A 26,599-nucleotide genomic window follows, 5' to 3' on the forward strand; every position below is an offset into this window, starting at 1 on the left:
AAACATGTAACTGCAATAATCTTCTGGGAGAAATATTAATTTTCTGGAACAACTACAAGGGAGCCAACACTTTTGGCCATGACTGTAATCTGCGTACGTTTCTGTGTAGAATTATTTTTCTTGTGTGAATGTTTGTATTTTTTGTTATAATATGTTTCTGTATGTCTCCCCAGATTTGGGGTCTTTGCAGATGGTCAGGGGGCTCTGTAGTCTGTAGTCTTGTTGCACAGGAGCTTTCTATTGTTTACTGATTTATTGTAAAAGTTAGTAAATGATAATTTGTTGTTATTGGGTATAAAATAAAATCCAGGGTAATAATTTCTGTAAATCTGTCTATTGGCGAGTTTTCCTGATAACCCGCAGTAGAGACGCGCGTTGTGACCCGCGGGCGATAACAAAACCTGGCAGTGTCCTGCTCGTCTCCTGTCTTCAGTACGGTCCTCACACCCACTCACACAATGAAAGCCGGCGGCAGGAGACTGCGCTGCTCCGTGCAGCCCAAATATAATGGATAGCGAGACAGAGACACGATCGGACTACAGAATATTGCACTGCAAGAATCTCCTGGTGAAACAGAGGTTTGCTTTAAGGTGGCACATGGTAGCGGTAACTAGTGATGGCGGCATTTTTTTTACTGTTGATCTCCAATCATTTTTTTTCACTCTATTGACTAATAAAGAAACCACTAGGATTTTTTAAGCAAAAACAACAAAAACGCTCCAAAAAACATCAGATTGTTTTCCGGGCGTCCTTTGAGCATTATCAGAGACTTGTATCATAACGTAACAGAGCGTCTTCTGTCTTCAAGTCACTTTTTTTTCTGCTTGACGTTTTTAGAAATCTGAAGTAGTTAAGACATTTAGAAGCCCGAAGATGAGCAGAGACCGAAGATGAGCAGAGACCAAAGATGAGCAGAGAGCGAAGATGAGCAAAGACCGAAGATGAGCAGAGACCGAAGATGAGCAGAGACCGAAGATGAGCAGAGACCGAAGATGAGCAAAGCCCAAAAATGAGCAAAACCCGAACATGAGCAGAGACCGAAGATGAGCAGAGACTGAAGATGAGCAGAGACCGAAGATGAGCAAAGACCGAAGATGAGCAGAGACCGAAGATGAGCAGAGCCCGAAGATGAGCAGAGCCCGAAGATGAGCAGAGCCCGAAGATGAGCAGAGACCGAAGATGAGCAGAGACCGAAGATGAGCAGAGACCGAAGATGAGCAGAGCCCAAAAATGAGCAAAACCCGAAGATGAGCAGAGACCGAAGATGAGCAGAGACCGAAGTTGAGCAGAGACCGAAGTTGAGCAGAGACCGAAGTTGAGCAGAGACCGAAGATGAGCAGAGACCGAAGATGAGCAGAGACCGAAGATGAGCAAAGCGAGTGACTTCTACATAGTAATGAAGATGTTCGTTCTTTTGAACATTTGTTGAGAATTTTTTCAGGCAGTTTACGCAGTGGATTCTGCCTGAAAGGACGACGTGCAATTGGCCGCTCTGTAAACTCTCCTGTATTGTCAGGATTCACATAATGTTTATTCTTTACCAACAATATGGCAGTATTATTCAGTCTATTTAGCTACGGTGTGGCGGTGGTGTTAGGAATGAAATGGCAGTATTATTCAGTCTTTGGAGGATGGTGTTCATATCGTGTTACTATTTAGTCAGGGTATGGTGGTGTTATTAGGAATGATATGGCGGTATTATTCAGTCTTTGTATGTATAATATTTATTTGCAGCATTTACTGCTATGTGTTGAAGAAGAGCAGATGATGGGGACACAATCCTGAGCACCGCGCACCAGGACCCGATGCAACTGCTAGCGATTATTGTCATCACTACTGATCAGTCATAATCAATCGTTTTATTATTGATGATCTCGTTTGTTATCACTGAGCGATTAGCATAGTGGTGACAAGACCTGAACACACGCACCAGTAATAGGTATAAAAGGGTCTTAATCAGGAGGCATTTATGATCAGTGCTAGGGCAGCATCGTCTATGAATACGGCCCTGGGTGCGTGCACTGCTGTATCTACCTGTTATATAGGTGTGTACCGCTATATCAGCACAGTATACAGTGTGTGCAGTCCTCTCAGCACACTATTCGGGTGTGCGCTGTATTATCTCAGTACACTGGTGTGCGCTGTATTATCGCAGTACACTGGTGTGCGCTGTATTATCGCAGTACACGGGTGTGTGCTGTATTATCTCAGTACACGGGTGTGCGCTGTATTATCTCAGTACACGGGTGTGCGCTGTATTATCTCAGTACCCGGGTGTGCGCTGTATTATCTCAGTACCCGGGTGTGCGCTGTATTATCTCAGTACACGGGTGTGTGTTGTGTTATCGCAGTACACGGGTGTGCGCTGTATTATCTCAGTACCCGGGTGTGCGCTGTATTATCTCAGTACCCGGGTGTGCGCTGTATTATCTCAGTACCCGGGTGTGCGCTGTATTATCTCAGTACACGGGTGTGCGCTGTATTATCGCAGTATACGGGTATGCGCTGTACTATCGCAGTACCCGGGTGTGCGCTGTATTATCGCAGTATACGGGTGTGCGCTGTATTATCTCAGTACCCGGGTGTGCGCTGTATTATCTCAGTACATGGGTGTGCGCTGTATTATCGCAGTATACGGGTGTGCACTGTATTATCTCAGTACAAGTGTGTGCGCTGTATTATCGCAGTATACGGGTGTGCGCTGTACTATCGCAGTACACGGGTGTCGCTGTATTATCGCAGTACCCGGGTGTGCGCTGTATTATCGTAGTACACGGGTGTGCGCTGTATTATCGCAGTATACGGGTATGCGCTGTACTATCGCAGTACCCGGGTGTGCGCTGTATTATCGTAGTACACTGGTGTGCGCTGTATTATCGTAGTACACAGGTGTTGTCACGATATGGTATGAAATATCGTAAGTAGTTCTCTTGCTAGCCTGCGTGGGCTAAGCCCCCCTTCTTGGAGTGATGCTGCAACAGTTTGTAGCTTCAAATTCCTGACTTTCAACTCCCAAGCCCCCCTTCCCTTTCATTCAGCCAAGAGCTGCTTTGCCAATGTACTGGGGGAAGTTTTATGGCCGAAAGGTATTTACGACCAGGTTAGAATCTTCCTCCAGCTGGAACTGGAAAAATGGCTCCAAAATTCGTACATAGCAGGCAGCCTTTCTGGCGACTAATTACCCAGGGTGCAGTACCTAATCTGACCTGAGAGTAAGGGGGGCGCCAGAGAGCTGCAAGTGTTAAGTGGAACCGTAAGCGGGATATACATAAATCCCTGCAGTTTGTGGTATATTGAAAGCAGTGGGATACCTAGCATAAGCCCCTGCTGTAAACTAAGAGGTCAATAGCCTTGTGTGTGTTTTCTCATCACATTGTTAGCAGTGGAGGGATAACTAAGATAAGCCCCCCTGCACATGTGATAGCCGTCTGTTGGCCCAAAGCCACCCCGACCCGTGACATAGGGGTGACGGTCACGGTGTGAACTGTGACAAATTGGTGGCAGCGGTCAGGGGATTCCTGACATTTGGTGACAAGGCGGTGGGATATTAGAGCATTAGTGATTTGGTTTGAGTAATCATTCCTCTCACTAAAAACTTACAGAAAGTTCTTGCGAGGACTCTGCGCAAATAAGTTTGGAGAACGAACTCAGTGTTTTTTTAGTTGTGAGACAATTGTGTACTGGTAATTATCCCCTCCCTTTCTCTTCGTTTTTCTATCCTATCTTTTATTTGGCAACCATGGTTGTGCGGGGAGAAACCTTCTATGAGCAGCAGACGAGAGACACCCTTGTCGCCTTATGCAAGTCACAGCACATTGACTTTGCGGGCAAAAACAAAGCCCAACTGGTCGCAGTTCTGGTGCAATGGGAAGCCGACCAAGCCAGGTCACAGAGCCCAGAGGCCGCAGAAGCCAGCACAAGCGAACATGGTGCTGCAGCAGAGGTCCAACCACTGAATACGGGCCCTACTGGCAGCCAGGGGGGCGCAGACCTCCTCCTGCAGCTGGCTCTGCAACAATGCTCCGCAGATGACCTAGAGAGACGTCTGCAGCTGATCCAGCAATACCAGGAGCGAGCCGAGCGAGAGGCCCAGGCCCAGCGAGCCGAGCGGGAGGCTGAGAGAGCCGAGCGCCAAGCCCAGCGAGAACATGAACTGGAGATGCTCCGGCACGGGGGGATGCCCTCCACCGCCCAGAGACGTGAGCCCAGCAGCGCTCAGATATCTAAGCTCCGGCCCGATCACTTTCCTGTTATGGAGAAGGACGGGGACTTGGACACTTTTCTGTGGGCCTTTGAGAAAGCCTGCAGACAGTACCGGCTGCCTACAGATGAATGGGCCCGATACCTGACACCAGGGCTGAGAGGTAAAGCTCTGGAGGCGTTTGCTGCCCTCCCTCAAGAACAAGATGGTGACTATGAGGCCATCAAGCAGGCTCTGATAGCCAAGTACCAGCTTACACCCGAGGTGTACCGTAGAAAGTTCCAGACCCTCCAACGTGGCCCACACGACAGTTACAGTGATGTGGTGCATGGACTGGGGACCCACTTTGACCAGTGGACCCAAGGACTGTCAGTGACCACCTTTGCACAGCTGCGAGACCTGATGATCAAAGACCAGTTCTTTCATCTTTGCCCAGCTGAGGTGCGACAGTTCGTGATGGACAGAGAACCCAAAGACGTGACGAAAGCAGCGTAGATTGCCGATGCCTATGAAGCCAACCGTAGATCGGAAGCGCGGAAGCCAGTCACCACCAGCTGGAGAGGGGGTAAGCCTGCATCCAATGCCAGTACCCCTGCCAGCCAACACACCAGAGGTCCTGGCCCTGTGGCCAACAACACCAGACCTACCACCGAACCTCGCCAGTGTTACTACTGCAAGCGGCCTGGACATATCAGTACCTTCTGTCCAGACAGGCCGAAGAACCCCCCAGCCAAGGCCCCAGGGCCTAATGCAGCAGTTCTTTTGGTGGGTGGTGTGGTTGGGAGGGTGTGTGAAAACTTACAGCACGTCACTGTGGGAAGCCATGTTGCTACAGGTGTCACGATATGGTATGAAATATCATAAGTAGTTCTCTTGCTAGCCTGCGTGGGCTAAGCCCCCCTTCTTGGAGTGATGCTGCAACAGTTTGTAGCTTCAAATTCCTGACTTTCAACTCCCAAGCCCCCCTTCCCTTTCACTCAACCAAGAGCTGCTTTGCCAATGTACTGGGGGGAGTTTTATGGCCGAAAGGTATTTACGATCAGGTTAGAATCTTCCTCCAGCTGGAACTGGAAAGATGGCTCCAAAATTCATGAAAGATTCTTTGTTTGGTTTTTGTACGATATTATGCACAATGTTTACGTTAAGAACATGAAAATATATATTCGTATTCCCACTCGGTGTATCTACCCATCCCTTGAAACTCGGGCTTCTAACTCCATCTGCTAAAGAAGTAGGGATTTCTCTGTAAATATGTATCCTAGATAGGACATATTTGATCTCATTAGAATGCTCACGTTAATCCGAGATGAATGCTGGGTTTGGTATGACTCTGACATGTTTTGTAGTGAAGTTATAGAAATCAGAGAAAATAGTTTAAAGTTTAGTCAGAATGTAGAGAGAGGAGGGTCTGGATAAGCCAGCCTTTCTGTGATGTCACAGCCTTAAAGTTTTAAGTTTGTGGCAGGCTTCCCCAGCTCGGATTTCTTCTCGACTTCTTGTCTTCTCCTGAAGCCAGCAGCACGTCCAATGAGCTGGGACGTATGGAAAACACTCCACTAGCCTGGTTCCCTGCCATGCTTTGAACATGTGAGTGTTACCTTTTCTCATTTAATCCCTGTTTATTTCATAATTACCCTTGTACATATTTGCAATTGTCTCATTTGTAACATCTTTATAAAATATTTTTGATAAAGCACTGCCTAATTTTTTATGGGATATACTATTATATGTTAGTTCATTCTCCATGCTCTAACAACCGTACCCTAAGTCTCTGGAAGAGAAATACGCTACTGTTGTGTTGGGTTAGCTTCGGACCCGTTTAATCGAAGCTGGTGGCAGCGATAGTGTGCAGACTGTTGAGTGATGCTGTAGCGACTGCGGCGTTGATAATTATTGTTCCTGCCTGAGTGGAAGTAGTTATCGCGTCGCTGCAGCGTGCCCAATAGCCAGTACATAGCAGGCAGCCTTTCTGGCGACTAATTACCCAGGGTGCAGTACCTAATCTGACCTGAGAGGGGGGCGCCAGAGAGCTGCAAGTTTTAAGTGGAACTGTAAGCGGGATATACATAAATCCCTGCAGTTGGTGATATATTGAAAGCAGTGGGATACCTAGAATAAGCCCCTGCTGTAAACTAAGAGGTCAATAGCCTTGTGTGTGTTTTCTCATCACATTGTTAGCAGTGGAGGGATAACTAAGATAAGCCCCCCTGCACATGTGATAGCCGTCTGTTGGCCTAAAGCCACCCCGACCCGTGACGTAGGGGTGACGGTCACGGTGTGAATCGTGACAAATTGTTGGCAGCGGTCAGGGGTTTCCTGACAGGTGTGCGCTGTATTATCGCAGTACACGGGTGTGCGCTGTATTATCGCAGTATACGGGTGTGCGCTGTATTATCTCAGTACACGGGTGTGCGCTGTATTATCGTAGTACACGGGTGTGCGCTGTATTATCGCAGTATACGGGTATGCACTGTATTATCGCAGTACACGGGTATGCGCTGTATTATCGCAGTACCGGGGTGTGCGCTGTATTATCGCAGTATACGGGTGTGCGCTGTATTATCTCAGTATACGGGTGTGTGCTGTACTATCGCAGTACCCGGGTGTGCGCTGTATTATCTCAGTATACGGGTGTGCGCTGTACTATCGCAGTACCCGGGTGTGTGCTGTATTATCTCAGTATACAGGTGTGCGCTGTACTATCGCAGTACACGGGTGTGCACTGTATTAGCGCAGTACCCGGATGTGCGCTGTATTATCTCAGTATGCGGGTGTGCGCTGTACTATCGCAGTACACGGGTGTGCGCTGTATTATCGCAGTACCGGGGTGTGCGCTGTACTATCGCAGTACACGGGTGTGCACTGTATTAGCGCAGTACCCGGATGTGCGCTGTATTATCTCAGTATGCGGGTGTGCGCTGTATTATCGCAGTACCCGGGTGTGCGCTGTATTATCTCAGTATACGGGTGTGCGCTGTACTATCGCAGTACCTGGGTGTGCGCTGTATTATCTCAGTATACGGTAGTGCGCTGTACTATCGCAGTACACGGGTGTGCGCTGTATTATCATAGTACACGGGTGTGCGCTGTATTATCGCAGTATACGGGTGTGCGCTGTATTATCGCAGTACACGGGTGTGCGCTGTATTATCTCAGTACACGGGTGTCGCTGTATTACCGCAGTATACGGGTGTGCGCTGTATTATCGCAGTATACGGGTGTGCGCTGTATTATCGCAGTATACGGGTGTGCGCTGTATTATCTCAGTACACGGGAGTCGCTGTATTACCGCAGTATACGGGTGTGCGCTGTATTATCGCAGTATACGGGTGTGCGCTGTATTATCGCAGTATACGGGTGTGCGCTGTATTATCGTAGTACACGGGTGTGCGCTGTATTATCGCAGTATACGGGTATGCGCTGTACTATCGCAGTACACGGGTGTGCGCTGTATTATCGTAGTACACGGGTGTGCGCTGTATTATCGCAGTATACGGGTATGCGCTGTATTATCGCAGTATACACGTGTGCGTTGTACTATCACAGTACACGGGTGTGCGCTGTATTATCGCAGTATACGGGTGTGCGCTGTATTATCGCAGTATACGGGTATGTGCTGTATTATCGCAGTACACGGGTGCGCGCTGTATTATCGCAGTATACGGGTATGCGCTGTATTATCGCAGTATACGGGTATGCGCTGTACTATCGCAGTACACTGGTGTGCTCTCTATTATCGCAGTATACGGGTATGCGCTGTATTATCGCAGTATACGGGTGTGCGCTGCATTATCGTAGTACACGGGTGTGCGCGGTGTTTACGTTGGCCTGTACCTGCGCAGTTGGTGATGCTTTCCTTCAGCTCCCGCCGTTCCCTGCGCAGTTGTGCCAGTTGCTCCCGCAGCTCCTCTCGCTCTTTCTCCAGCTTCTCTTTCACCTCGGTGAATTTTCTGGCTTCAGCTTCAGTTCGGTTCTTTCCCAATTTGCTTTCAATGGCTGAAAGAGAAGGAAGAATAAAGCCGCAGTCCGGCTGTGTCACACCAAGGGGCGCTGTGCTTCCTTCTGTCCTTTACATCTTTCTAAGAGCCTTTATCTATTAACTCTTCCTCATTCTGAAAGTCTCTGCTTGCTGTCAGTGAATGGGAACATTCTTATAAAGATGAATGACATCTGCCCCCACATTCCCATCACACACGGCCAATCTGCTCCTGCTATGGACGGACATGGAAGCGTCAGAAGTGCCACGAGCAGGGCCGGACTGGCCACAAGCAGACTGTCGGCTCGTCTTATCAGCGCTGCGTCCAGTTCCCATGACTCATGAGTCCAGGTTCGCATCCCCCACCCCCGCCTCTGCCGCTCACCTGGACTGGACACTTTGTGCTTCTCCATCTTGCTTTTCCCCAGCAGCGGACTGGACACGGCACTGGTCTTCACCTGTAGATCCACCATTGTTTCTTCTGGGCGAGGACTGATGTCCTGTAGAATAAGAAAACATCCAAATTCAGGAATCTAAGGGTTAATGGAACAATACACCTGATCCACGGCGCTCTCTGCTCCTCCTGCCTGCTGCCCAGTGCTCTCTGCTCCTCCTGCCTGCTGCCCAGTGCTCTCTGCTCCTCCTGCCTGCTGCCCGGCGCTCTCTGCTCCTCCTGCCTGCTGCGCAATGCTCTCTGCTTCACCCGCCAGCTGCCCGGCATTCTCTGCTCCTTTTGCCTGCTGCCCAGTGCTCTCTGCTTCACCCGCCAGCTGCCCGGCGCTCTCTGCTCCTCCTGCCTGCTGCCCGGCGCTCTCTGCTCCTCCTTCCTGCTGCCCGGTGCTCTCTGCTCCTCCTGCCTGCTGCCTGGCGCTCTCTGCTCCTCCTGCCTGCTGCCCAGTGCTCTCTGCTCCTCCTTCCTGCTGCCCAGTGCTCTCTGCTCCTCTTGCCTGCTGCCCGACGCTCTCTGCTCCCCCTGCCTGCTGCCCAGTGCTCTCTGCTCCTGCCTGCTGCCCAGTGCTCTCTGCTCCTCCTTCCTGCTGCCCAGTGCTCTCTGCTCCTCCTGCCTGCTGCCCAGTGCTCTCTGCTCCTCCTGCCTGCTGCCCAGTGCTCTCTGCTCCTCCTGCCTGCTGCGCAATGCTCTCTGCTTCACCCGCCAGCTGCCCAGCACTCTCTGCTCCTCCTGCCTGCTGCCTGGCGCTCTCTGCTCCTCCTGCCTGCTGCCTGGCGCTCTCTGCTCCTCCTGCCTGCTGTCCGGCGATGTGTGCTTCACCTGCCAGCTGCCCGGCGCTCTCTGCTCCTCCTGCCTGCTGCATAGCACTCTCTGCTCCTTCTGCCTGCTGCCTGGCGCTCTCTGCTCCTCCTGCTTGCTGCCTGGTGCTCTCTGCTCCTCCTGCCTGCTGCCCGGCACTCTCTGCTCCTCCTGCCTGCTGCCCAGTGCTCTCTGCTCCTCCTGCCTGCTGCCCGGTGCTCTCTGCTCCTCCTGCCTGCTGCTTAGCGCTCTCTGCTTCACCCGCCAGCTGCCCGGCGCTCCCTGCTCCTCCTGCCTGCTGCCCGGCGCTCTCTGCTTCTCCTGCCTGCTGCATAGCACTCTCTGCTCCTCCTGCCTGCTGCGCAGTGCTCTCTGCTCCCGCCTGCTGCCCGGCACCCTCTGCTCCTCCTGGATGCTGCCTGGTGCTCTCTGCTCCTGCTACCCGGCACTGTCTTCTCCTGCCTGCTTCCCAGCACTCTCTGCTGCTCCTGCATGCTGCATACTGCTCTCTGATCCTCCTGCCTGCTGCCTGGCGCTTGCTGCTCCTCCCGCCTGCTGCCCGGCATTGTTTGCTCCTCCTGCCTGCTGCCCAGCGCTGTCTTCTCCTCCTGCCTGCTGCCCGGCGCTGTCTTCTCCTCCTGCCTGCTGCCCGGCGCTCTCTGCTACTCCTGCTTGCTGCCCGGCATGCTCTGCTCTTCCTGCCTGCTGCCCAGCACTGTCTGCTCCTCCTGCCTGCTGCCCAGCGCTGTCTGCTCCTCCTGCCTGCTGCCCAGCGCTGTCTGCTCCTCCTGCTTGCTGCCCGGCGCTCTCTGCTCCTCCTGCCTGCTGTTCGGCGATGTGTGCTTCACCTGCCAGCTGCCCGGCGCTCTCTGCTCCTCCTGCCTGCTGCATAGCACTCTCTGCTCCTCCTGCCTGCTGTCTGGTGCTGTCTGCTCCTCCTGCCTGCTGTCCGGCACTCTCTGCTCCTCCTGCCTGCTGCCTGGCGCTGTCTGCTCCTCCTGCCTGCTTTTTGGCACTGTCTGCTCCTCCTGCCCGGCACTCTCTGCTCCTCCTGCCTGCTGTTCGGCGCTGTCTGCTCCTCCTGCCTGCTGTCTGGTGCTGTCTGCTCCTCCTGCCTGCTGTCCGGCGCTCTCTGCTTCTCCTGCATGCTTGTCTTTTTAAATCATAATGGCAACCCAAAACATCCAAATGACCCTGATCAAAAGTTCACACATCCCATTTCTTAATACCGTGTATTGCCCCCTCTAACATCAATGAGAGCTTGAAGTCTTTTGTGGTAGTTGTCGATGAGGTTCTTTGTTTTCTCAGATGGTAAAGCTGCCCACTCTTCCTGGGTAAAAGCCTCCAGTTCCTGTAAATTCCTGGGCTGTGTAGCATGAACTGCGCGCTTGAGATCTCCCCAGAGTGGCTCAATGATATTGAGGTCAGGAGACTGAGATGGCCACTCCAGAACCTTCGCTTTGTTCTGCTGTAGCCAATGACAGGTCGAATTGGCCTTGTGTTTTGGATAGTTGTCATGTGGAACGTCCAAGTACATCCCATGCGCATATTCCGGGCTGATGACTGCAAATTTGCCTCCAGTATTTGCTGATAACATGCTGCATTCATCTTTCCTTCAACTTTGACCAAGTTTCCTGTGTCTTTGTAGCTCACACATCCCCAAAACATCAGCGATCCACCTCCGTGCTTTACAGTAGGAGTGGTGTTCCTTTCATCATAGGCCTTGTTGACCTCTCTCCAAATGTAACGTTTATGGTTGTGGCCAAGAAAAGTTCAGTTTTGGTCTCATCACTCCAAATTACCTTGTTCCAGAAGTTTTGAGGCTTGTCTCTGTGCTGTTTTGTGTATTGTAGGTGAGCTACTTTGTGGCATTTGCGCAGTAATGGCTTTCTTCTGGTGACTCGACCATGCAGCACATTTTTCTTCAATTGCCTCCTTATTGTGCATCTCAAAACAGCCGCACCACTAGTTTTCAGAGTTCTGTATTTCAGCTGATGTTATTTGTGGGTTTTTATTTGCATCAAGAACAATTTTCCTGGCAGTTGTGGGCGACATTTTTGTTGCTTTACCTGACCGTGGTTTTGTTTTTACAGAACCCCTGATTTTCCATTTGTTAATCACAGTGTGAATGCTGCTGACTGGCATTATCAATTCCTTGGATATCTTTTTGTAGATCCGTTGACGATTCTTTTGCTTTCCCCAAGACTCACAATCCAGAAACGTCAGTGGCTGGATGAAAGATGCAAGAGTCTGTCTGGATCCCAGAAACTCACTCAGCTTTTATGCACACACTGATTACAAGCAAACAGGTCACAGGTGAGGATGTTCCCTTTAGTAGCCATTCACACTCATTTGTGTCATCTTCTGTGCATGTTATCAGGCCAAAATCACCAGGGGATGTGAACTTTTGATCAGGGTCATGTGGATGTTTTGGGTTGTCATTATGATTTAAAAAGAGAAAACACAGGAGTTTGACAATAAATGGCTTCACCCAACCACTGACCATGAGTGGAGGAAAAGTTTTGGTGTTATCATTCATATTCTCTGAAAAAAGGCCAAGAAAGCAAAAATTCTGCCGGGGTATGTAAACTTCTTAGCACAACTGTACCATACAACAGTACACACCAGTATATACCAGTACACACCACCAGTATATACCAGTACCACACAGCCTGCGGCAGAAGAGCAGGACTATCTGCAGATATGGGACGATTATTGCTGCGTGGAGCGGCGCTCACCTCTGGGGCAGAACTCGCTGGTTCTTCTTCTCTACCAGGCACTGGTTCTGGTTCCCTCTCGGCGGTGGGGGATGGTGTCGGAGGGCTCAGTGTTTTCCCGTTTGATCTGTGTAGGAAGCATTTTGCAGGTAACAGGTCCAGGTAAGTGTTCTCCTCTACAGGCTGCACCTCAGGTTTGGGATCATCTTCCTGTAGAGGACGGAAATAAGAAACAACACTTTGTGTCACACCTGTGGTGAAAACCGGGGCTCAATGGTTAGCATTGTAAGGTGGCTCAGTGGACAGCACTGTCGCATTGTAGCACTGGGGTCCAATCCCACCAACGACATCTGCAAGAAGTTTGTATGCTCTCCACGTGTTTGTGTGAGTCTCCTCCACACTCCAAAGACTAATACATTACATTACTGATGCTGAGTTACATCCTGTATTATACTCCAGAGCTGCACTCACTATTCTGCTGGTGCAGTCACTGTGTACACATTACACTACTGATCCTGAGTTACATCCTGTATTATACTCCAGAGCTGCACTCACTATTCTGCTGGTGCAGTCACTGTGTACATACATTACATTACTGATCCTGAGTTACATCCTGTATTATACCCCAGAGCTGCACTCACTATTCTGCTGGTGCAGTCACTGTGTACATACATTACATTACTGATCCTGAGTTACATCCTGTATTATACCCCAGAGCTGCACTCACTATTCTGCTGGTGCAGTCACTGTGTACACATTACACTACTGATCCTGAGTTACATCCTGTATTATACTCCAGAGCTGCACTCACTATTCTGCTGGTGCAGTCACTGTGTACATACATTACATTACTGATCCTGAGTTACATCCTGTATTATACCCCAGAGCTGCACTCACTATTCTGCTGGTGCAGTCACTGTGTACACATTACACTACTGATCCTGAGTTACATCCTGTATTATACTCCAGAGTTGCACTCACTATTCTGCTGGTGCAGTCACTGTGTACATACATTACATTACTGATCCTGAGTTACATCCTGTATTATACTCCAGAGCTGCACGCACTATTCTGCTGGTGCAGTCACTGTGTACATACATTACATTACTGATCCTGAGTTATCTCCTGTATTATACTCCAGAGCTGCACTCACTATTCTGCTGGTGCAGTCACTGTGTACATACATTACATTACTGATCCTGAGTTACATCCTGTATTATACCCCAGAGCTGCACTCACTATTCTGCTGGTGCAGTCACTGTGTACATACATTACATTACTGATCCTGAGTTACATCCTGTATTATACCCCAGAGCTGCACTCACTATTCTGCTGGTGCAGTCACTGTGTACATACATTACATTACTGATCCTGAGTTACATCCTGTATTATACCCCAGAGCTGCACTCACTATTCTGCTGGTGCAGTCACTGTGTACATACATTACATTACTGATCCTGAGTTACATCCTGTATTATACTCCAGAGCTGCACTCACTATTCTGGTGGTGCAGTCACTGTGTACATACATTACATTACTGATCCTGAGTTACATCCTGTATTACACTCCAGAGCTGCACTCACTATTCTGCTGGTGCAGTCACTGTGTACATACATTACATTACTGATCTTGAGTTACCTCCTGTATTATACTCCAGAGCTGCACTTACTATTCTGCTGGTGCAGTCACTGTGTACATACATTACATTACTGATCCTGAGTTACATCCTGTATTATACCCCAGAGCTGCACTCACTATTCTGCTGGTGCAGTCACTGTGTACATAGATTACATTACTGATCCTGAGTTACATCCTGTATTATACTCCAGAGCTGCACTCACTATTCTGGTGGTGCAGTCACTGTGTACATACATTACATTACTGATCCTGAGTTACATCCTGTATTATACCCCAGAGCTGCACTCACTATTCTGCTGGTGCAGTCACTGTGTACATACATTACATTACTGATCCTGAGTTACATCCTGTATTATACTCCAGAGCTGCACTCACTATTCTGCTGGTGCAGTCACTGTGTACATACATTACATTACTGATCCTGAGTTACCTCCTGTATTATACTCCAGAGCTGCACTCACTATTCTGCTGGTGCAGTCACTGTGTACATACATTACATTACTGATCCTGAGTTACCTCCTGTATTATACTCCAGAGCTGCACTCACTGGTGGTTATATTTGGAGTTGTGCATCATTCTCCTCTACTGTTACTCACCACGGTATCTGACACGTCCACGTCGTCGTACAGGTCGTCCTGCTGACTCCTCCCGTTGCGCGGGTTGTCGATGTATGTGTTCGGCTCAGAGTATTTCCGCTGCATCAAGCTGCAGAGAAGTGGAATGATGAGTGACCGTAGGGGGCGCCGATGAGTCATGCTGGGGTGTAGATATTGGGGACATTGGTCCTGCATATAAAGCAACACTGAGTGCTGGGAATGGCGCTGTGTATTCCGCGGAGAGTCTGTACTCTGTCTATGCCGCTGGCTTTGTGTCTGGCAGTATTATACGTGAACGCTATGGCAGCACTATGTGTGAGCTGACCCCAGACACCTCTATCCAGACACGCGTCATAAAAACGGCGACTTCACACTCACAAAAAGGAGTTTTTGGCCGCACTGACGATGCAGGAAACGCGCTCGGCATCAACATAGTCGTAGTTGAATTCCTCCGGATCAGTTTTCGAGCCGGATTCAGACAAGAGGAGCCCCAGCCAGTGGCCCATGTCCTCCGAGGACTTCGCCTATGGAAAATGCAGACAATCAAAATGGGGAAACGAGAGCAACAAAAGGGACGAAACCCAAACACCAAATCCAGAGAAGGAGAAATATCTCCGGACAAATCCAAGAGAAGACGATTATGTGAAATCTTCAAAGAAAATTCTGACATCTACAGAAGCCGTGAGAAGCGCACAGAGGTCGTTCTAACACAACGGACAATATACATAATCTCCACCAGAGGGCGGCAGAGACCACTACTAAAAGGAAACCTATACAGGGGGCAGCATTATAGTAGTTATATTCCTGTACATAGGAGCAGTATTATAGCAGTTATATTCTTGTACATAGGGGCAGTATTATAGTAGTTATATTCTTGTATATAGGGGCAGTATTATAGTAGTTATATTCTTGTACATAGGGGCAGTATTATAGTAGTTATATTCTTGTACATAGGAGCAGTATTATAGTAGTTATATTCTTGTACATAGGGACAGTATTATAGTAGTTATATTCTTGTACATAGGGACAGTATTATAGTAGTTATATTCTTGTACATAGGGGCAGTATTATAGCAGTTATATTCTTGTACATAGGGGCAGTATTATAGCAGTTATATTCTTGTACATAGGGGCAGTATTATAGTAGTTATATTCCTGTACATAGGAGCAGTATTATAGTAGTTATATTCTTGTACATAGGGGCAGTATTATAGTAGTTATATTCTTGTACATAGGGGGCAGTATTATAGTAGTTATACTCTTGTATATAGGGGCAGTATTATAGTAGTTATATTCTTGTATATAGGGGCAGTATTATAGTAGTTATATTCTTGTACATAGGGGCAGTATTATAGTAGTTATATTCTTGTACAGAGGAGCAGTATTATAGTAGTTATATTCTTGTACATAGGGGCAGTATTATAGTAGTTATATTCCTGTACATAGGAGCAGTATTATAGTAGTTGTATTCTTGTATATAGGAGCAGTATTGTAGTAGTTATATTCTTGTACACAGGAGCAGTATTATAGTAGTTATATTCTTGTACATAGGAGCAGTATTATAGTAGTTATATTCTTGTACATAGGAGCAGTATTATAGTAGTTATATTCTTGTACATAGGAGCAGTATTATAGTAGTTATATTCTTGTATACAGGAGCAGTATTATAGTAGATATATTCTTGTACATAGGGGCAGTATTATAGTAGTTACATTCTTGTACATAGGAGAAGTATTATAGTAGTTATATTCTTGTACATCGGGGCAGTATTATAGTAGTTATATTCTTGTACATAGGGGCAGTATTATAGCAGTTATATTCTTGTACATAGGAGCAGTATTATAGTAGTTATATTCTTGTACATCGGGGCAGTATTATAGTAGTTATATTCTTGTACATAGGGGCAGTATTATAGTAGTTATATTCTTGTATACAGGAGCAGTAGTATAGTAGTTATATTCTTGTACATATGGGCAGTATTATAGCAGTTATATTCTTGTACATAGGAGCAGTATTATAGTAGTTATATTCTTGTACATCGGGGCAGTATTATAGTAGTTATATTCTTGTACATAGGGGCAGTATTATAGTAGTTATATTCTTGTACATAGGAGAAGTATTATAGCAGTTATATTCTTGTACATAGGAGCAGTATTATAGCAGTTATATTCTTGTACATAGGGGCAGTATTATAGTAGTTACATTCTTGTACATAGGAGAAGTATTATAGTAGTTATATTCTTGTACATCGGGGCAGTATTATAGCAGTTATATTCTTGTACATAGGAGCAGTATTATAGTAGTTATATTCTTGTACATAGGGGCAGTATTATAGTAGTTATATTCTTGTACATAGGGAGCAGTATTATAGTAGATGTATTCTTGTACATAGGAGCAGTATTATAGTAGATGTATTCTTGTACATAGGGAGCAGTATTATAGTAGTTATATTCTTGTACATAGGAGCAGTATTATAGTAGTTATATTCTTGTACATCGGGGCAGTATTATAGTAGTTATATTCTTGTACATAGGGGCAGTATTATAGTAGTTATATTCTTGTATATAGGGGCAGTATTATAGTAGTTATATTCTTGTACATCGGGGCAGTATTATAGTAGTTATATTCTTGTATACAGGGGCAGTATTATAGTAGTTATATTCTTGTACATCGGGGCAGTATTATAGTAGTTATATTCTTGTACATAGGAGCAGTATTATAGTAGTTATATTCTTGTACATAGGAGCAGTATTATAGTAGTTATATTCTTGTACATCGGGGCAGTATTATAGTAGTTATATTCTTGTATACAGGAGCAGTATTATAGTAGATATATTCTTGTACATAGGGGCAGTATTATAGTAGTTACATTCTTGTACATAGGAGAAGTATTATAGTAGTTATATTCTTGTACATCGGGGCAGTATTATAGTAGTTATATTCTTGTACATAGGGGCAGTATTATAGCAGTTATATTCTTGTACATAGGGGCAGTATTATAGTAGTTATATTCTTGTATATAGGGGCAGTATTATAGCAGTTATATTCTTGTATATAGGGGCAGTATTATAGTAGTTATATTCTTGTACATAGGGGCAGTATTACAGTATTTTGTTAGCGATAATTACCTCCAATGTGGCGAGCTCTTCCCCGTTATGTAAGATTCGGAAGGAATACAGGTGGTCCGGGGAGGGTTGTGGGATGATGTCGCAGCCTGTTAAGGACACTGGTTGTGTGGCGATTTTATTCCTGTTCCGGTCTTGATAAAAATGCAGGTGTCCGTCCTTTACGCAGCAATATCGAGATTTCCAGTGACTGTTTATTAACACGTTCAGATAATCTGCAGGTAATTGTAGAAAAAGTAAAATACAACTACGGCAATGAAGAGGTTAATCGTGCGTTCTTGTCCCGTTTCTCCCTTTTCTGGGTGTTGGTCGGTGTGGATTTTATTGCTGGAAGCAGGAATGGAAGGATTCTAAATACATTATTAGTTATTAGAATAACAAAAGGGAAAAAAATAAAATAAACACACCACTATGTATTGATTAAGAACCTTAATGCTCGAAACCCAAAGGCCTAATGGGTTTATTTTATTTTTTTCCCCTTTTGATATTTTAAAGGGAACCTGTCACCCCGTTTTTTCAGTAGGAGATAAAATACCGTTAAATAGGGCCTGAGCTGTGCTTTACAATAGGGTATTTTTTGTCCCCTGATTCCCTACCTAAGCTGCCGAAATACCTTACAAAAGTGTCCTTTTTCGCCTGTCAATCAGGCTGGTCAGGTCAGATGGGCGTGGTCTCGGCTTCAGGAAAATGGCCGCCGCGATGTCCATCTGCGCACGCGCGGCATCCCGCAGCCATTTTCCTGAAGCCCCGGGAAGCAGGAGACTCCATCTGCGCACGCGCGGCCTCAGGAAGATGGCCGCGCCCACCGAGAAACCGCTGAATAGCGGCGAGCGCGCTCATTTTCTACAGCTGCGCAGTGCATTCGGCACTTGCGCATGCGAGAAGCACTACGCCACCAACAGGAACATAAGCAAGATGTGGGGGAGAAACAGCGCTGTGACCACGCCCATCCGACCTGACCAGCCTGATTGACAGGCGAAAAAGGACACTTTTGTAAGGTATTTCGGCAGCATAGATATGGAATCAGGGGACAAAAAATACCCTATTGCAAAGCACAGCTCAGGCCCTATTTAGCGGTATTTTTATCTCCTACTGAAAAAACGGGGTGACAGGTTCCCTTTAATAGTTACTAATAAATAATGTTTTTCTAGTCTTTCCATTGCGTATGCTGGATGTCTTCCCGTCTTTTACCTGTGCTCTCTGTCCATGCACCACACCCTTATTATATTGAACTTTACCTGGACAGGGTGAACTAATAACCTTTCCTTTCCATGGATTGTATTGTACTGCAGCTATTGACAGATGTAAAAAGCAGTGTACCTGCAGTCACCACTAGGGGGAGATCACTACACATGGAATAATACAAGGAATTACATGAGGGTCCTGCGGGAAGTGTCAGGAGGGGATCACTACGCGGACCCCTCTCACCACAATATATGGGGGTTATTAGAACTCACTATTATACTCCTAATTTGATCTAACACAGAAATCCAGATCTTGCAGCGCATCGGACCGATTTATCCCCAGAAGTCTATTCCTCCAACTTAGAATAGATAAAATGTAACAAAGATGGCAGTAATTGTTGCAATGTATTTCCGTGATGCATATGAGGGCGAAGCATGTGATGGAGCAGACGCATAAGGCCTGTCCCACAGGTCCAGATAATTCCGGTACCGGAAAAATCGGTACCGGAATTATCCGTGTCCGTGTGTCCGTGAGCTCACGTAGGCCATCCGTGTGGCACACGTGTGCCCACTGGGTACCACACGGAGCGTGCAGGAGACAGCGCTAGAGATAAGGGCTGTCCCCTGCATCTGGTGCTGAAGCCGCCATTCATATCTTCTCTCCAGCAGCGTTCGCTAGAGAGAAGGTATGAAAAATCCTTTTTTTTTTCGTGTTTAAAATAAAGATCCCTGTCCCCACCCCCCTCCCACCCCCTGTGCGCCCGCCCGCTGTTAATAAAATACTCACCCGGCTCCCTTGCAGCGTCGTCTCCGCGCCGCACCTTCTCCTGTATCAGCGGTCACGTGGTGCCGCCGATTACAGTGATGAATATGCAGCTTCACCTCTATGGGAAGTGGAGCTGCATATTCATCACTGTAATCGGCGGCACCACGTGACCGCTCATACAGGAGAAGCTGCGGCGAGCAAAGTACTGCAGTGCGCAGGCGCTGGGCCTCTCTGACCTTTCCGGCGCCTGCGCACTGCAGTACTTTGTTCTGCCCTCAACAGGGCAGACAAAGTACGCCTGCGCCGGAGCCGTGGCTGAAGATCAGAAGAGGACGTCATGGAATGAAGATGGGAGGCGCCGCAGCGGACCAGAGACACCCATCCGACCGGACCAGCAGCGGGACCGCCCCAGCAGCGGGACCGCCCCTGGATGAGTATAATATAACGTCTTTTTCTCCTCTTTCAGGTAACATCGGGGGCTTATCTACAGCATTACAGAATGCATTACAGAATGCTGCAGATAAGCCCCTGATGCCGGTGGGCTTACCTCACCCGCGATTTTCGGGGTGACAGGTTCCCTTTAATAGAAGCATCAATCATTATCTCGGGCCAACACTGCATCATAAATGAAAATATTGCAAAGTTATAAACCTGCTCAACAATTTTCCATAAGCCTCTGGAACAAAACTAACAAAAAACACAATCTGCTCCCCAATATATGCACATACACTCCGCTATTATACCTGATACCAAATCTGCTAAAAATAAAATTAAATCCTCAGAAAAACGTTCTTGCATACAAATTGGCCAACTAATTCAGAAAAACAATATTCTTTCCACTAGCAAACGTAAAACTTTACTCAAATTGACAGATCCTGAACTTGAATTTAGCCAGATTTCGCCTTCCACATATTTCTAGCAAAACAGTTGTTAATCTAATACAAAGTGTCTTTTTTTACAATGAATGAAAATAAAAGAAAAATCTCTAAAATACACTGCTCAAAAAAATAAAGGGAACACTAAAATCCCACATCCTAGATATCTCTGAATGAAATATTCCAGTTGTAAATCTTTATTCATTACATAGTGGAATGTGTTGAGAACAAAAAAACCTAAAAATTATCAACGTAAATCACAACTAATATCCCACGGAGGTCTGGAGTTGGAATGATGCTCAAAATCAAAGTGGAAAATTAGTTACAGGCTGATCCAACTTCAGTGGAAATGCCTCAAGACAAGGAAATAATGCTCAGTAGTGTGCGTGGCCTCCACGTGCATGTATGATCTCTCTACAACACCTGGGCATGCTCCTGATGAGGCGGTGGATGGTCTCCTGAGGGATTTCCTCCCAGACCTGGACTAAAGCATCCGCCAACTCCTGGACAGTCTGTGGTGCAACGTGACGTTGGTGGACGGAGCGAGACATGATGTCCTAGATGTGCTCAATCGGATTCAGGTCTGGGGAACGGGCGGCCAGTCCATAGCTTCAATGCCTTCATCTTGCAGGAACTGCTGACACACTCCAGCCACATGAGGTCTGGCATTGTCCTGCATTAGGAGGAACCCAGGGCCAACCGCACCAGAATATGGTCTCACAAGGGGTCTGAGGATCTCATCTCGGTACCTAATGGCAGTCAGGCTACCTCTGGCGAGCACATGGAGGGCTGTGCGGTCCTCCAAAGAAATGCCACCCCACACCATTACTGACCCACTGCCAAACCTGCCATGCTGAAGGATATAGTAGGCAGATCGCTCTCCACGGCGTCTCCAGACTCTGTCACGTCTGTCACATGTGCTCAGTGTGAAGAGCACAGGGCGCCAGTGGTGAATTTGCCAATCCTGGTGTTTTGTGGCAAATGCCAAGCGTCCTGCACGGTGTTGGGCTGCGAGCACAACCCCCATCTGTGGACATCGGGCACTCAGACTATCCTCATGGAGTCAGTTTCTAACCATTTGTGTAGACACATGCACATTTGTGGCCTGCTGGAGGTCATTTTGCAGGGCTCTGGCAGTGCTCCTCCAGTTCCTCCTTGCAAAAAGGATGAGGTAGCGATCCTGCTGCTCGGTTGTTGCCCTCCTACGGCCCCCTACATGTCTCCTGGTGTACTGGCCTGTCTCCTGGTAGCTCCTCCAGCCTCTGGACACTATGTTGACAGACACAGCAATCCATCTTGCCACAGCTCGCATTGATGTGCCATCCTGGATGAGCTGCACTATCTGAGCCACTTGTGTAGGTTGTAGAGTCCGTCTCATGCTACCACGAGTGTGAAAGCACAACCAACAAAAAGTGACCAAAACATCAACCAGAAAGCATTGGTACTGAGATGTGGTCTGTGGTCCCCACCTGCAGAACGGCTCCTTTATTGAGGGGGTCTTGATAATTGCCAATAATTTCCATCTGTTGTCTATTACATTTGCACAACAACATGTGAAATTGATTGTCAAACAGTATTGTGTCCTAAGTGGACAGTTTGATTTCACAGAAGTTTGAGTTACTTGGAGTTATATTCTGTTGTTTAATTGTTCCCTTTATTTTTTTGAGCAGTGGATATCAAATCCTTTGAGACTCAGGAGAAATCCCACAATTTATTAGCAAAAGGGAGAAAGAATTAAATAAAACCCTGAAAACAGAAAAGGTTTGAAAACTTCTAAAAGAGATACATTCATTTCTCCCTCAATTAAACGCCAAGAAATAAACTTCAAAATTATATCTCGGTGGTACAAAACTCCAGATATTCTTATCAAAATTGATCATTCTTACTGACCTACCTGCTGGAGATGCAATCTGTTACCTGGAACCCGCTCCCAGATTTGGTATTACTGTGCTAAAATCCCATCCTTTTGGGAAACAATACATAGGCATATAGGAAAAGCTCTTAACATATCACCCCCTTAACACCCAACTAGTCCTCCTTAACGTCCATCCTCAATGTCAACATAGTATTAATACTATAATATCGCATCTCCTCAATGCGGCTAAAATCCTCATTGCGAGACATTGGAAGGACACTGACCCTCTTCCCTCTCCGAATGGATTAACAAATCCAATAGTATATGTTCATTGGAAAAAATTCACCTGATTCACTCCAATCAAGACAAACTCCGAGAAAGCAGCCAACAATGGTACGAAAGAGATAGGATTAAGCTATAAACCATGGAATTAAACCACCAAGTATGTATATGCTACATACAATTATACATGTTTTACTTTCTCCACTACAGAAGAGAAAAATGGGCTAATTCTCAGCAGGACTACCCCTCCACTGACCCCTCTACTGATGCTCTACCCCCTACCCCTCTACTGACGCTCTACCCCCTACCCCTCTACTGACCCTCAACTGATCCTCTAGTCCCTCTACTGACCCTCTACCCCTCTACTGACCCTCTACTGACCCTCTCCTTACCCTCTACCCTTCTAATGATCCTCTACCCCCTATACCCTTCCCTCTCAGCCCTCTTGCCCTCCTTTGATTTCCCCTCTTTTCCTCTCTTCTGCTCCCAGTTCCCTTTAACTCTGTACCCCTAAAAGAAAATGAATGTTGGTTTTCCTTTGTATCTTTGCTGTTATGCTGCTTATACCAACATTCTAAAATAAAGAATTTATATATAAAAAAACTTGACCTTTTTCCCATTCAGGGGACTGAGCTGAGAAAGCTGAAAGACATCATGTAACGAGGCTGCGGCAGCCATATCATCTGTCAGCCAATGTTCTCCTAAAGAAGCAAGTAATAAGAAGCTATGGAGATGGAAAGGAAGACAGAGCGGCACTCTCTGCCCTGGACCACCAGGGACCCAAATATATTAATCCCCACTGACCGGGACCACCAGGGACCCAAATATATTAATCCCCACTGACTGGGATCACCAGGGACCCAAATATTAATCCCCACTGACCGCGACCACCAGGGACCCAAATATTAATCCCCACTGACCGGGTCCACCAGGGACCTAAATATTAATCACCCTTTGACCTCAACCACCAGGGACCCAAATATTAATCCCCTCCCCTCTGACCGGGGCCACCAGGGACCTAAATATTAACCCCCCACTGACCTGGACCTAAATATTAATCCCCCTCTGACCTCAACCACCAGGGACACAAATATTAATGCCCCCTCTGGCCTGGACCACCAAGAATCCAACTATGAATCCCTAATCTTTTCTGGACCACCAGGGATCCAACTATTATCCCCCTTTGAACTGGACCACCAGGGATCCAAATATAAATCCCACCTCTGACCTGAATCACCAAGGATTGAATTATTAATCCCTCCTCTTTCCTTGACCACCAAGGATACAAATATTATCCCCCCTCTGACTGCGGACCTAATTATTAACCTTTTCTCAGCTGTAGACCACCAGGGATCGAACTGTTAATCCCTCCTCAGTTCTAGACCACCAGGGACCGAACAATCAACCTGTTTCCTGCCCAAGACCATCAGAGCCCCAAACATTTGGGGATTGTTTTATTACGTGATATTAGTTTCCCATCCATTGGTCATCAATATCTGGTGGGTGGGGGACCCCATCAATCAGCGGTCAGCAGAAGCCGCACTCCTAGTGGCCACTACCGGGTACTGCGGATCCGATCTCACTCTCTTGAGTCTGGCTGTAGCCCCCTCTGCTCTGATTTTGATGGCCTATTTCCCCAGGAGAATCATCAACATCAGTGGTGGAACAAAAGAAATTCTGTTAGTGACTGGTACAGTGGGGGTCCCCAGCACATGGTTCAGAGACCCCTTCCCAGTGTGAGGCAGTAGCGGTCCAGTGCGGGACTATTACTGAGCGCTGACTGACGATGTTCTGGTGTAAACATTTGGGTAAATCGCACTTCACCGGAATCACATATTATATATGGCGAAGAAATGATATAAAGTGGACAATTAGTGACGGCCACTTACTGGAGGTCTCCAGCGCCTTCTCCGGACCCTCCATAGAGGCCGACTTCTTTCTTCCCAGATTCATCAGGTTGCTGAGTTTCAGGCCCGATGGACCTTTCTTCTTCACTGGAGGGAGCACAGACAGGAGGACACCATTACTATTGGCCACTATCGGGGGGCTTCGGGCCATGTCAGCTCCAGCCCAGCAGGACACATACTGGTATATGGATCTATTCTATCTCTGAAATGGGGTCAATTCTCAAAAGAAGATTTCACGCACCTCAACTTACAGTGACCCGAAAAATCATCGGGCGGATCCACAGAACAAGGAGAATCCACAGAACAAGGAGCTGCGGCTCAGTTTAGGATTAACGGAGAATAGAAAACTCCAGAAAGCTCAAGACCCTCCGGAATCAGAAGAAAAAAAAAGAGGAGAATCCCCTAAAAACAGCACTAATGAGGAGCAGAACAGAGAGAGGGCGACACAGGGTGGTGGGCGACACAGGGTGGTGGGCGACACAGGGTGGAGAGGGCGACACAGGGTGGAGAGGGCGACACAGGGTGGTGGGCGACACAGGGTGGTGGGCGACACAGGGTGGTGGGTGCTCGGCACAGGATCGGGCACGGAAAGAGGCGACGCAGGATTATGTATTGCTGCCTCCTAGTTCTGCTCTATAACTGTCCACAGAAGCCGAACAAAGAGTCAAAGAGTCATTGTCAGTCCAGACTGCGGGGGTCCGACAGCGTAAAATGGGGGGGCAGTCACTGGAACCAGCGGCCAACGCTCCTATACACGGACCCCCATAATCAGGAGCAGTGACAATATGCAGAGCACCACATCGACCAGCAATGTACAGTACCACTACCCCTGTATATATACACTGCACAGTACCACTACCCCTGTATATATACACTGCACAGTGCCACTACCCCTGTATATATACACTGCACAGTGCCACTACCCCTGTATATATACACTGCACAGTGCCACTACCCCTGTATATATACACTGCACAGTACCACTACTCCTGTATATATACACTGCACAGTACCACTCCTCCTGTATATATACACTGTACAGTACAACTCCTCCTGTATATATACACTGCACAGTACCACTCCTCCTGTATATATACACTGCACAGTACCACTCCTCCTGTATATATACACTGCACAGTACCACTCCTCCTGTATATATACACTGCACAGTACCACTCCTCCTGTATATATACACTGCACAGTGCCACTACCCCTGTATATATACACTGCACAGTGCCACTACCCCTGTATATATACACTGCACAGTGCCACTACCCCTGTATATATACACTGCACAGTACCACTACTCCTGTATATATACACTGCACAGTACCACTCCTCCTGTATATATACACTGTACAGTACAACTCCTCCTGTATATATACACTGCACAGTACCACTCCTCCTGTATATATACACTGCACAGTACCACTCCTCCTGTATATATACACTGCACAGTACCACTCCTCCTGTATATATACACTGCACAGTACCACTCCTATCCTGTATATATACACTGTACAGTACAACTCCTCCTGTATATATACACTGCACAGTACCACTCCTCCTGTATATATACACTGCACAGTACCACTCCTCCTGTATATATACACTGTACAGTACCACTCCTCCTGTATATATACACTGTACAGTACCACTCCTCCTGTCCTGTATATATAAACTGCACAGTAACACTCCTCCTGTATATATACACTGTACAGTACCACTCCTCCTGTATATATACACTGTACAGTACCACTCCTCCTGTATATATACACTGCACAGTACCACTCCTCCTGTATATATACACTGCACAGTACCACTCCTCCTGTATATATACACTGCACAGTACCACTACCCCTGTATATATGCACTGCACAGTACCACTACCCCTGTATATATACACTGCACAGTACCACTACCCCTGTATATATACACTGCACAGTGCCACTACCCCTGTATATATACACTGCACAGTACCACTACCCCTGTATATATACACTGCACAGTGCCACTACCCCTGTATATATACACTGCACAGTACCACTCCTCCTGTATATATGCACTGCACAGTACCACTACCCCTGTATATATACACTGCACAGTGCCACTACCCCTGTATATATACACTGCACAGTACCACTACCCCTGTATATATACACTGCACAGTGCCACTACCCCTGTATATATGCACTGCACAGTACCACTACCCCTGTATATATACACTGC

The 26,599-nt window shown here is 47.1% G+C and overlaps 1 protein-coding gene across 2 annotated transcripts in view; it reads right to left on the minus strand.

Annotated features, from left to right (window-relative positions):
- The window catches only part of AFAP1L2 (actin filament associated protein 1 like 2), a 194,446-nt gene that overhangs the window by 11,839 nt on the left and 156,008 nt on the right, over positions 1 to 26,599 (minus strand). For both annotated transcript variants that reach the window (XR_011318563.1, XM_069754358.1), the window contains exons 10-16: positions 24,353 to 24,457; positions 17,505 to 17,716; positions 14,756 to 14,901; positions 14,378 to 14,486; positions 12,165 to 12,353; positions 8,563 to 8,677; positions 8,036 to 8,197 (exon numbers count right to left, since the gene is read on the minus strand). Coding sequence is in view for 1 of the 2 variants with exons in the window: in XM_069754358.1 (XP_069610459.1) it covers positions 8,036 to 8,197; positions 8,563 to 8,677; positions 12,165 to 12,353; positions 14,378 to 14,486; positions 14,756 to 14,901; positions 17,505 to 17,716; positions 24,353 to 24,457 (1,038 nt within the window). In the remaining variant the exon portion in view is untranslated. The remainder of the gene's footprint in view (positions 1 to 8,035; positions 8,198 to 8,562; positions 8,678 to 12,164; positions 12,354 to 14,377; positions 14,487 to 14,755; positions 14,902 to 17,504; positions 17,717 to 24,352; positions 24,458 to 26,599) is intronic.

This window comes from Ranitomeya imitator, chromosome 2 (genome assembly GCF_032444005.1).
Source record: "Ranitomeya imitator isolate aRanImi1 chromosome 2, aRanImi1.pri, whole genome shotgun sequence".
In the NCBI taxonomy this organism is placed as follows: domain Eukaryota; kingdom Metazoa; phylum Chordata; class Amphibia; order Anura; family Dendrobatidae; genus Ranitomeya; species Ranitomeya imitator.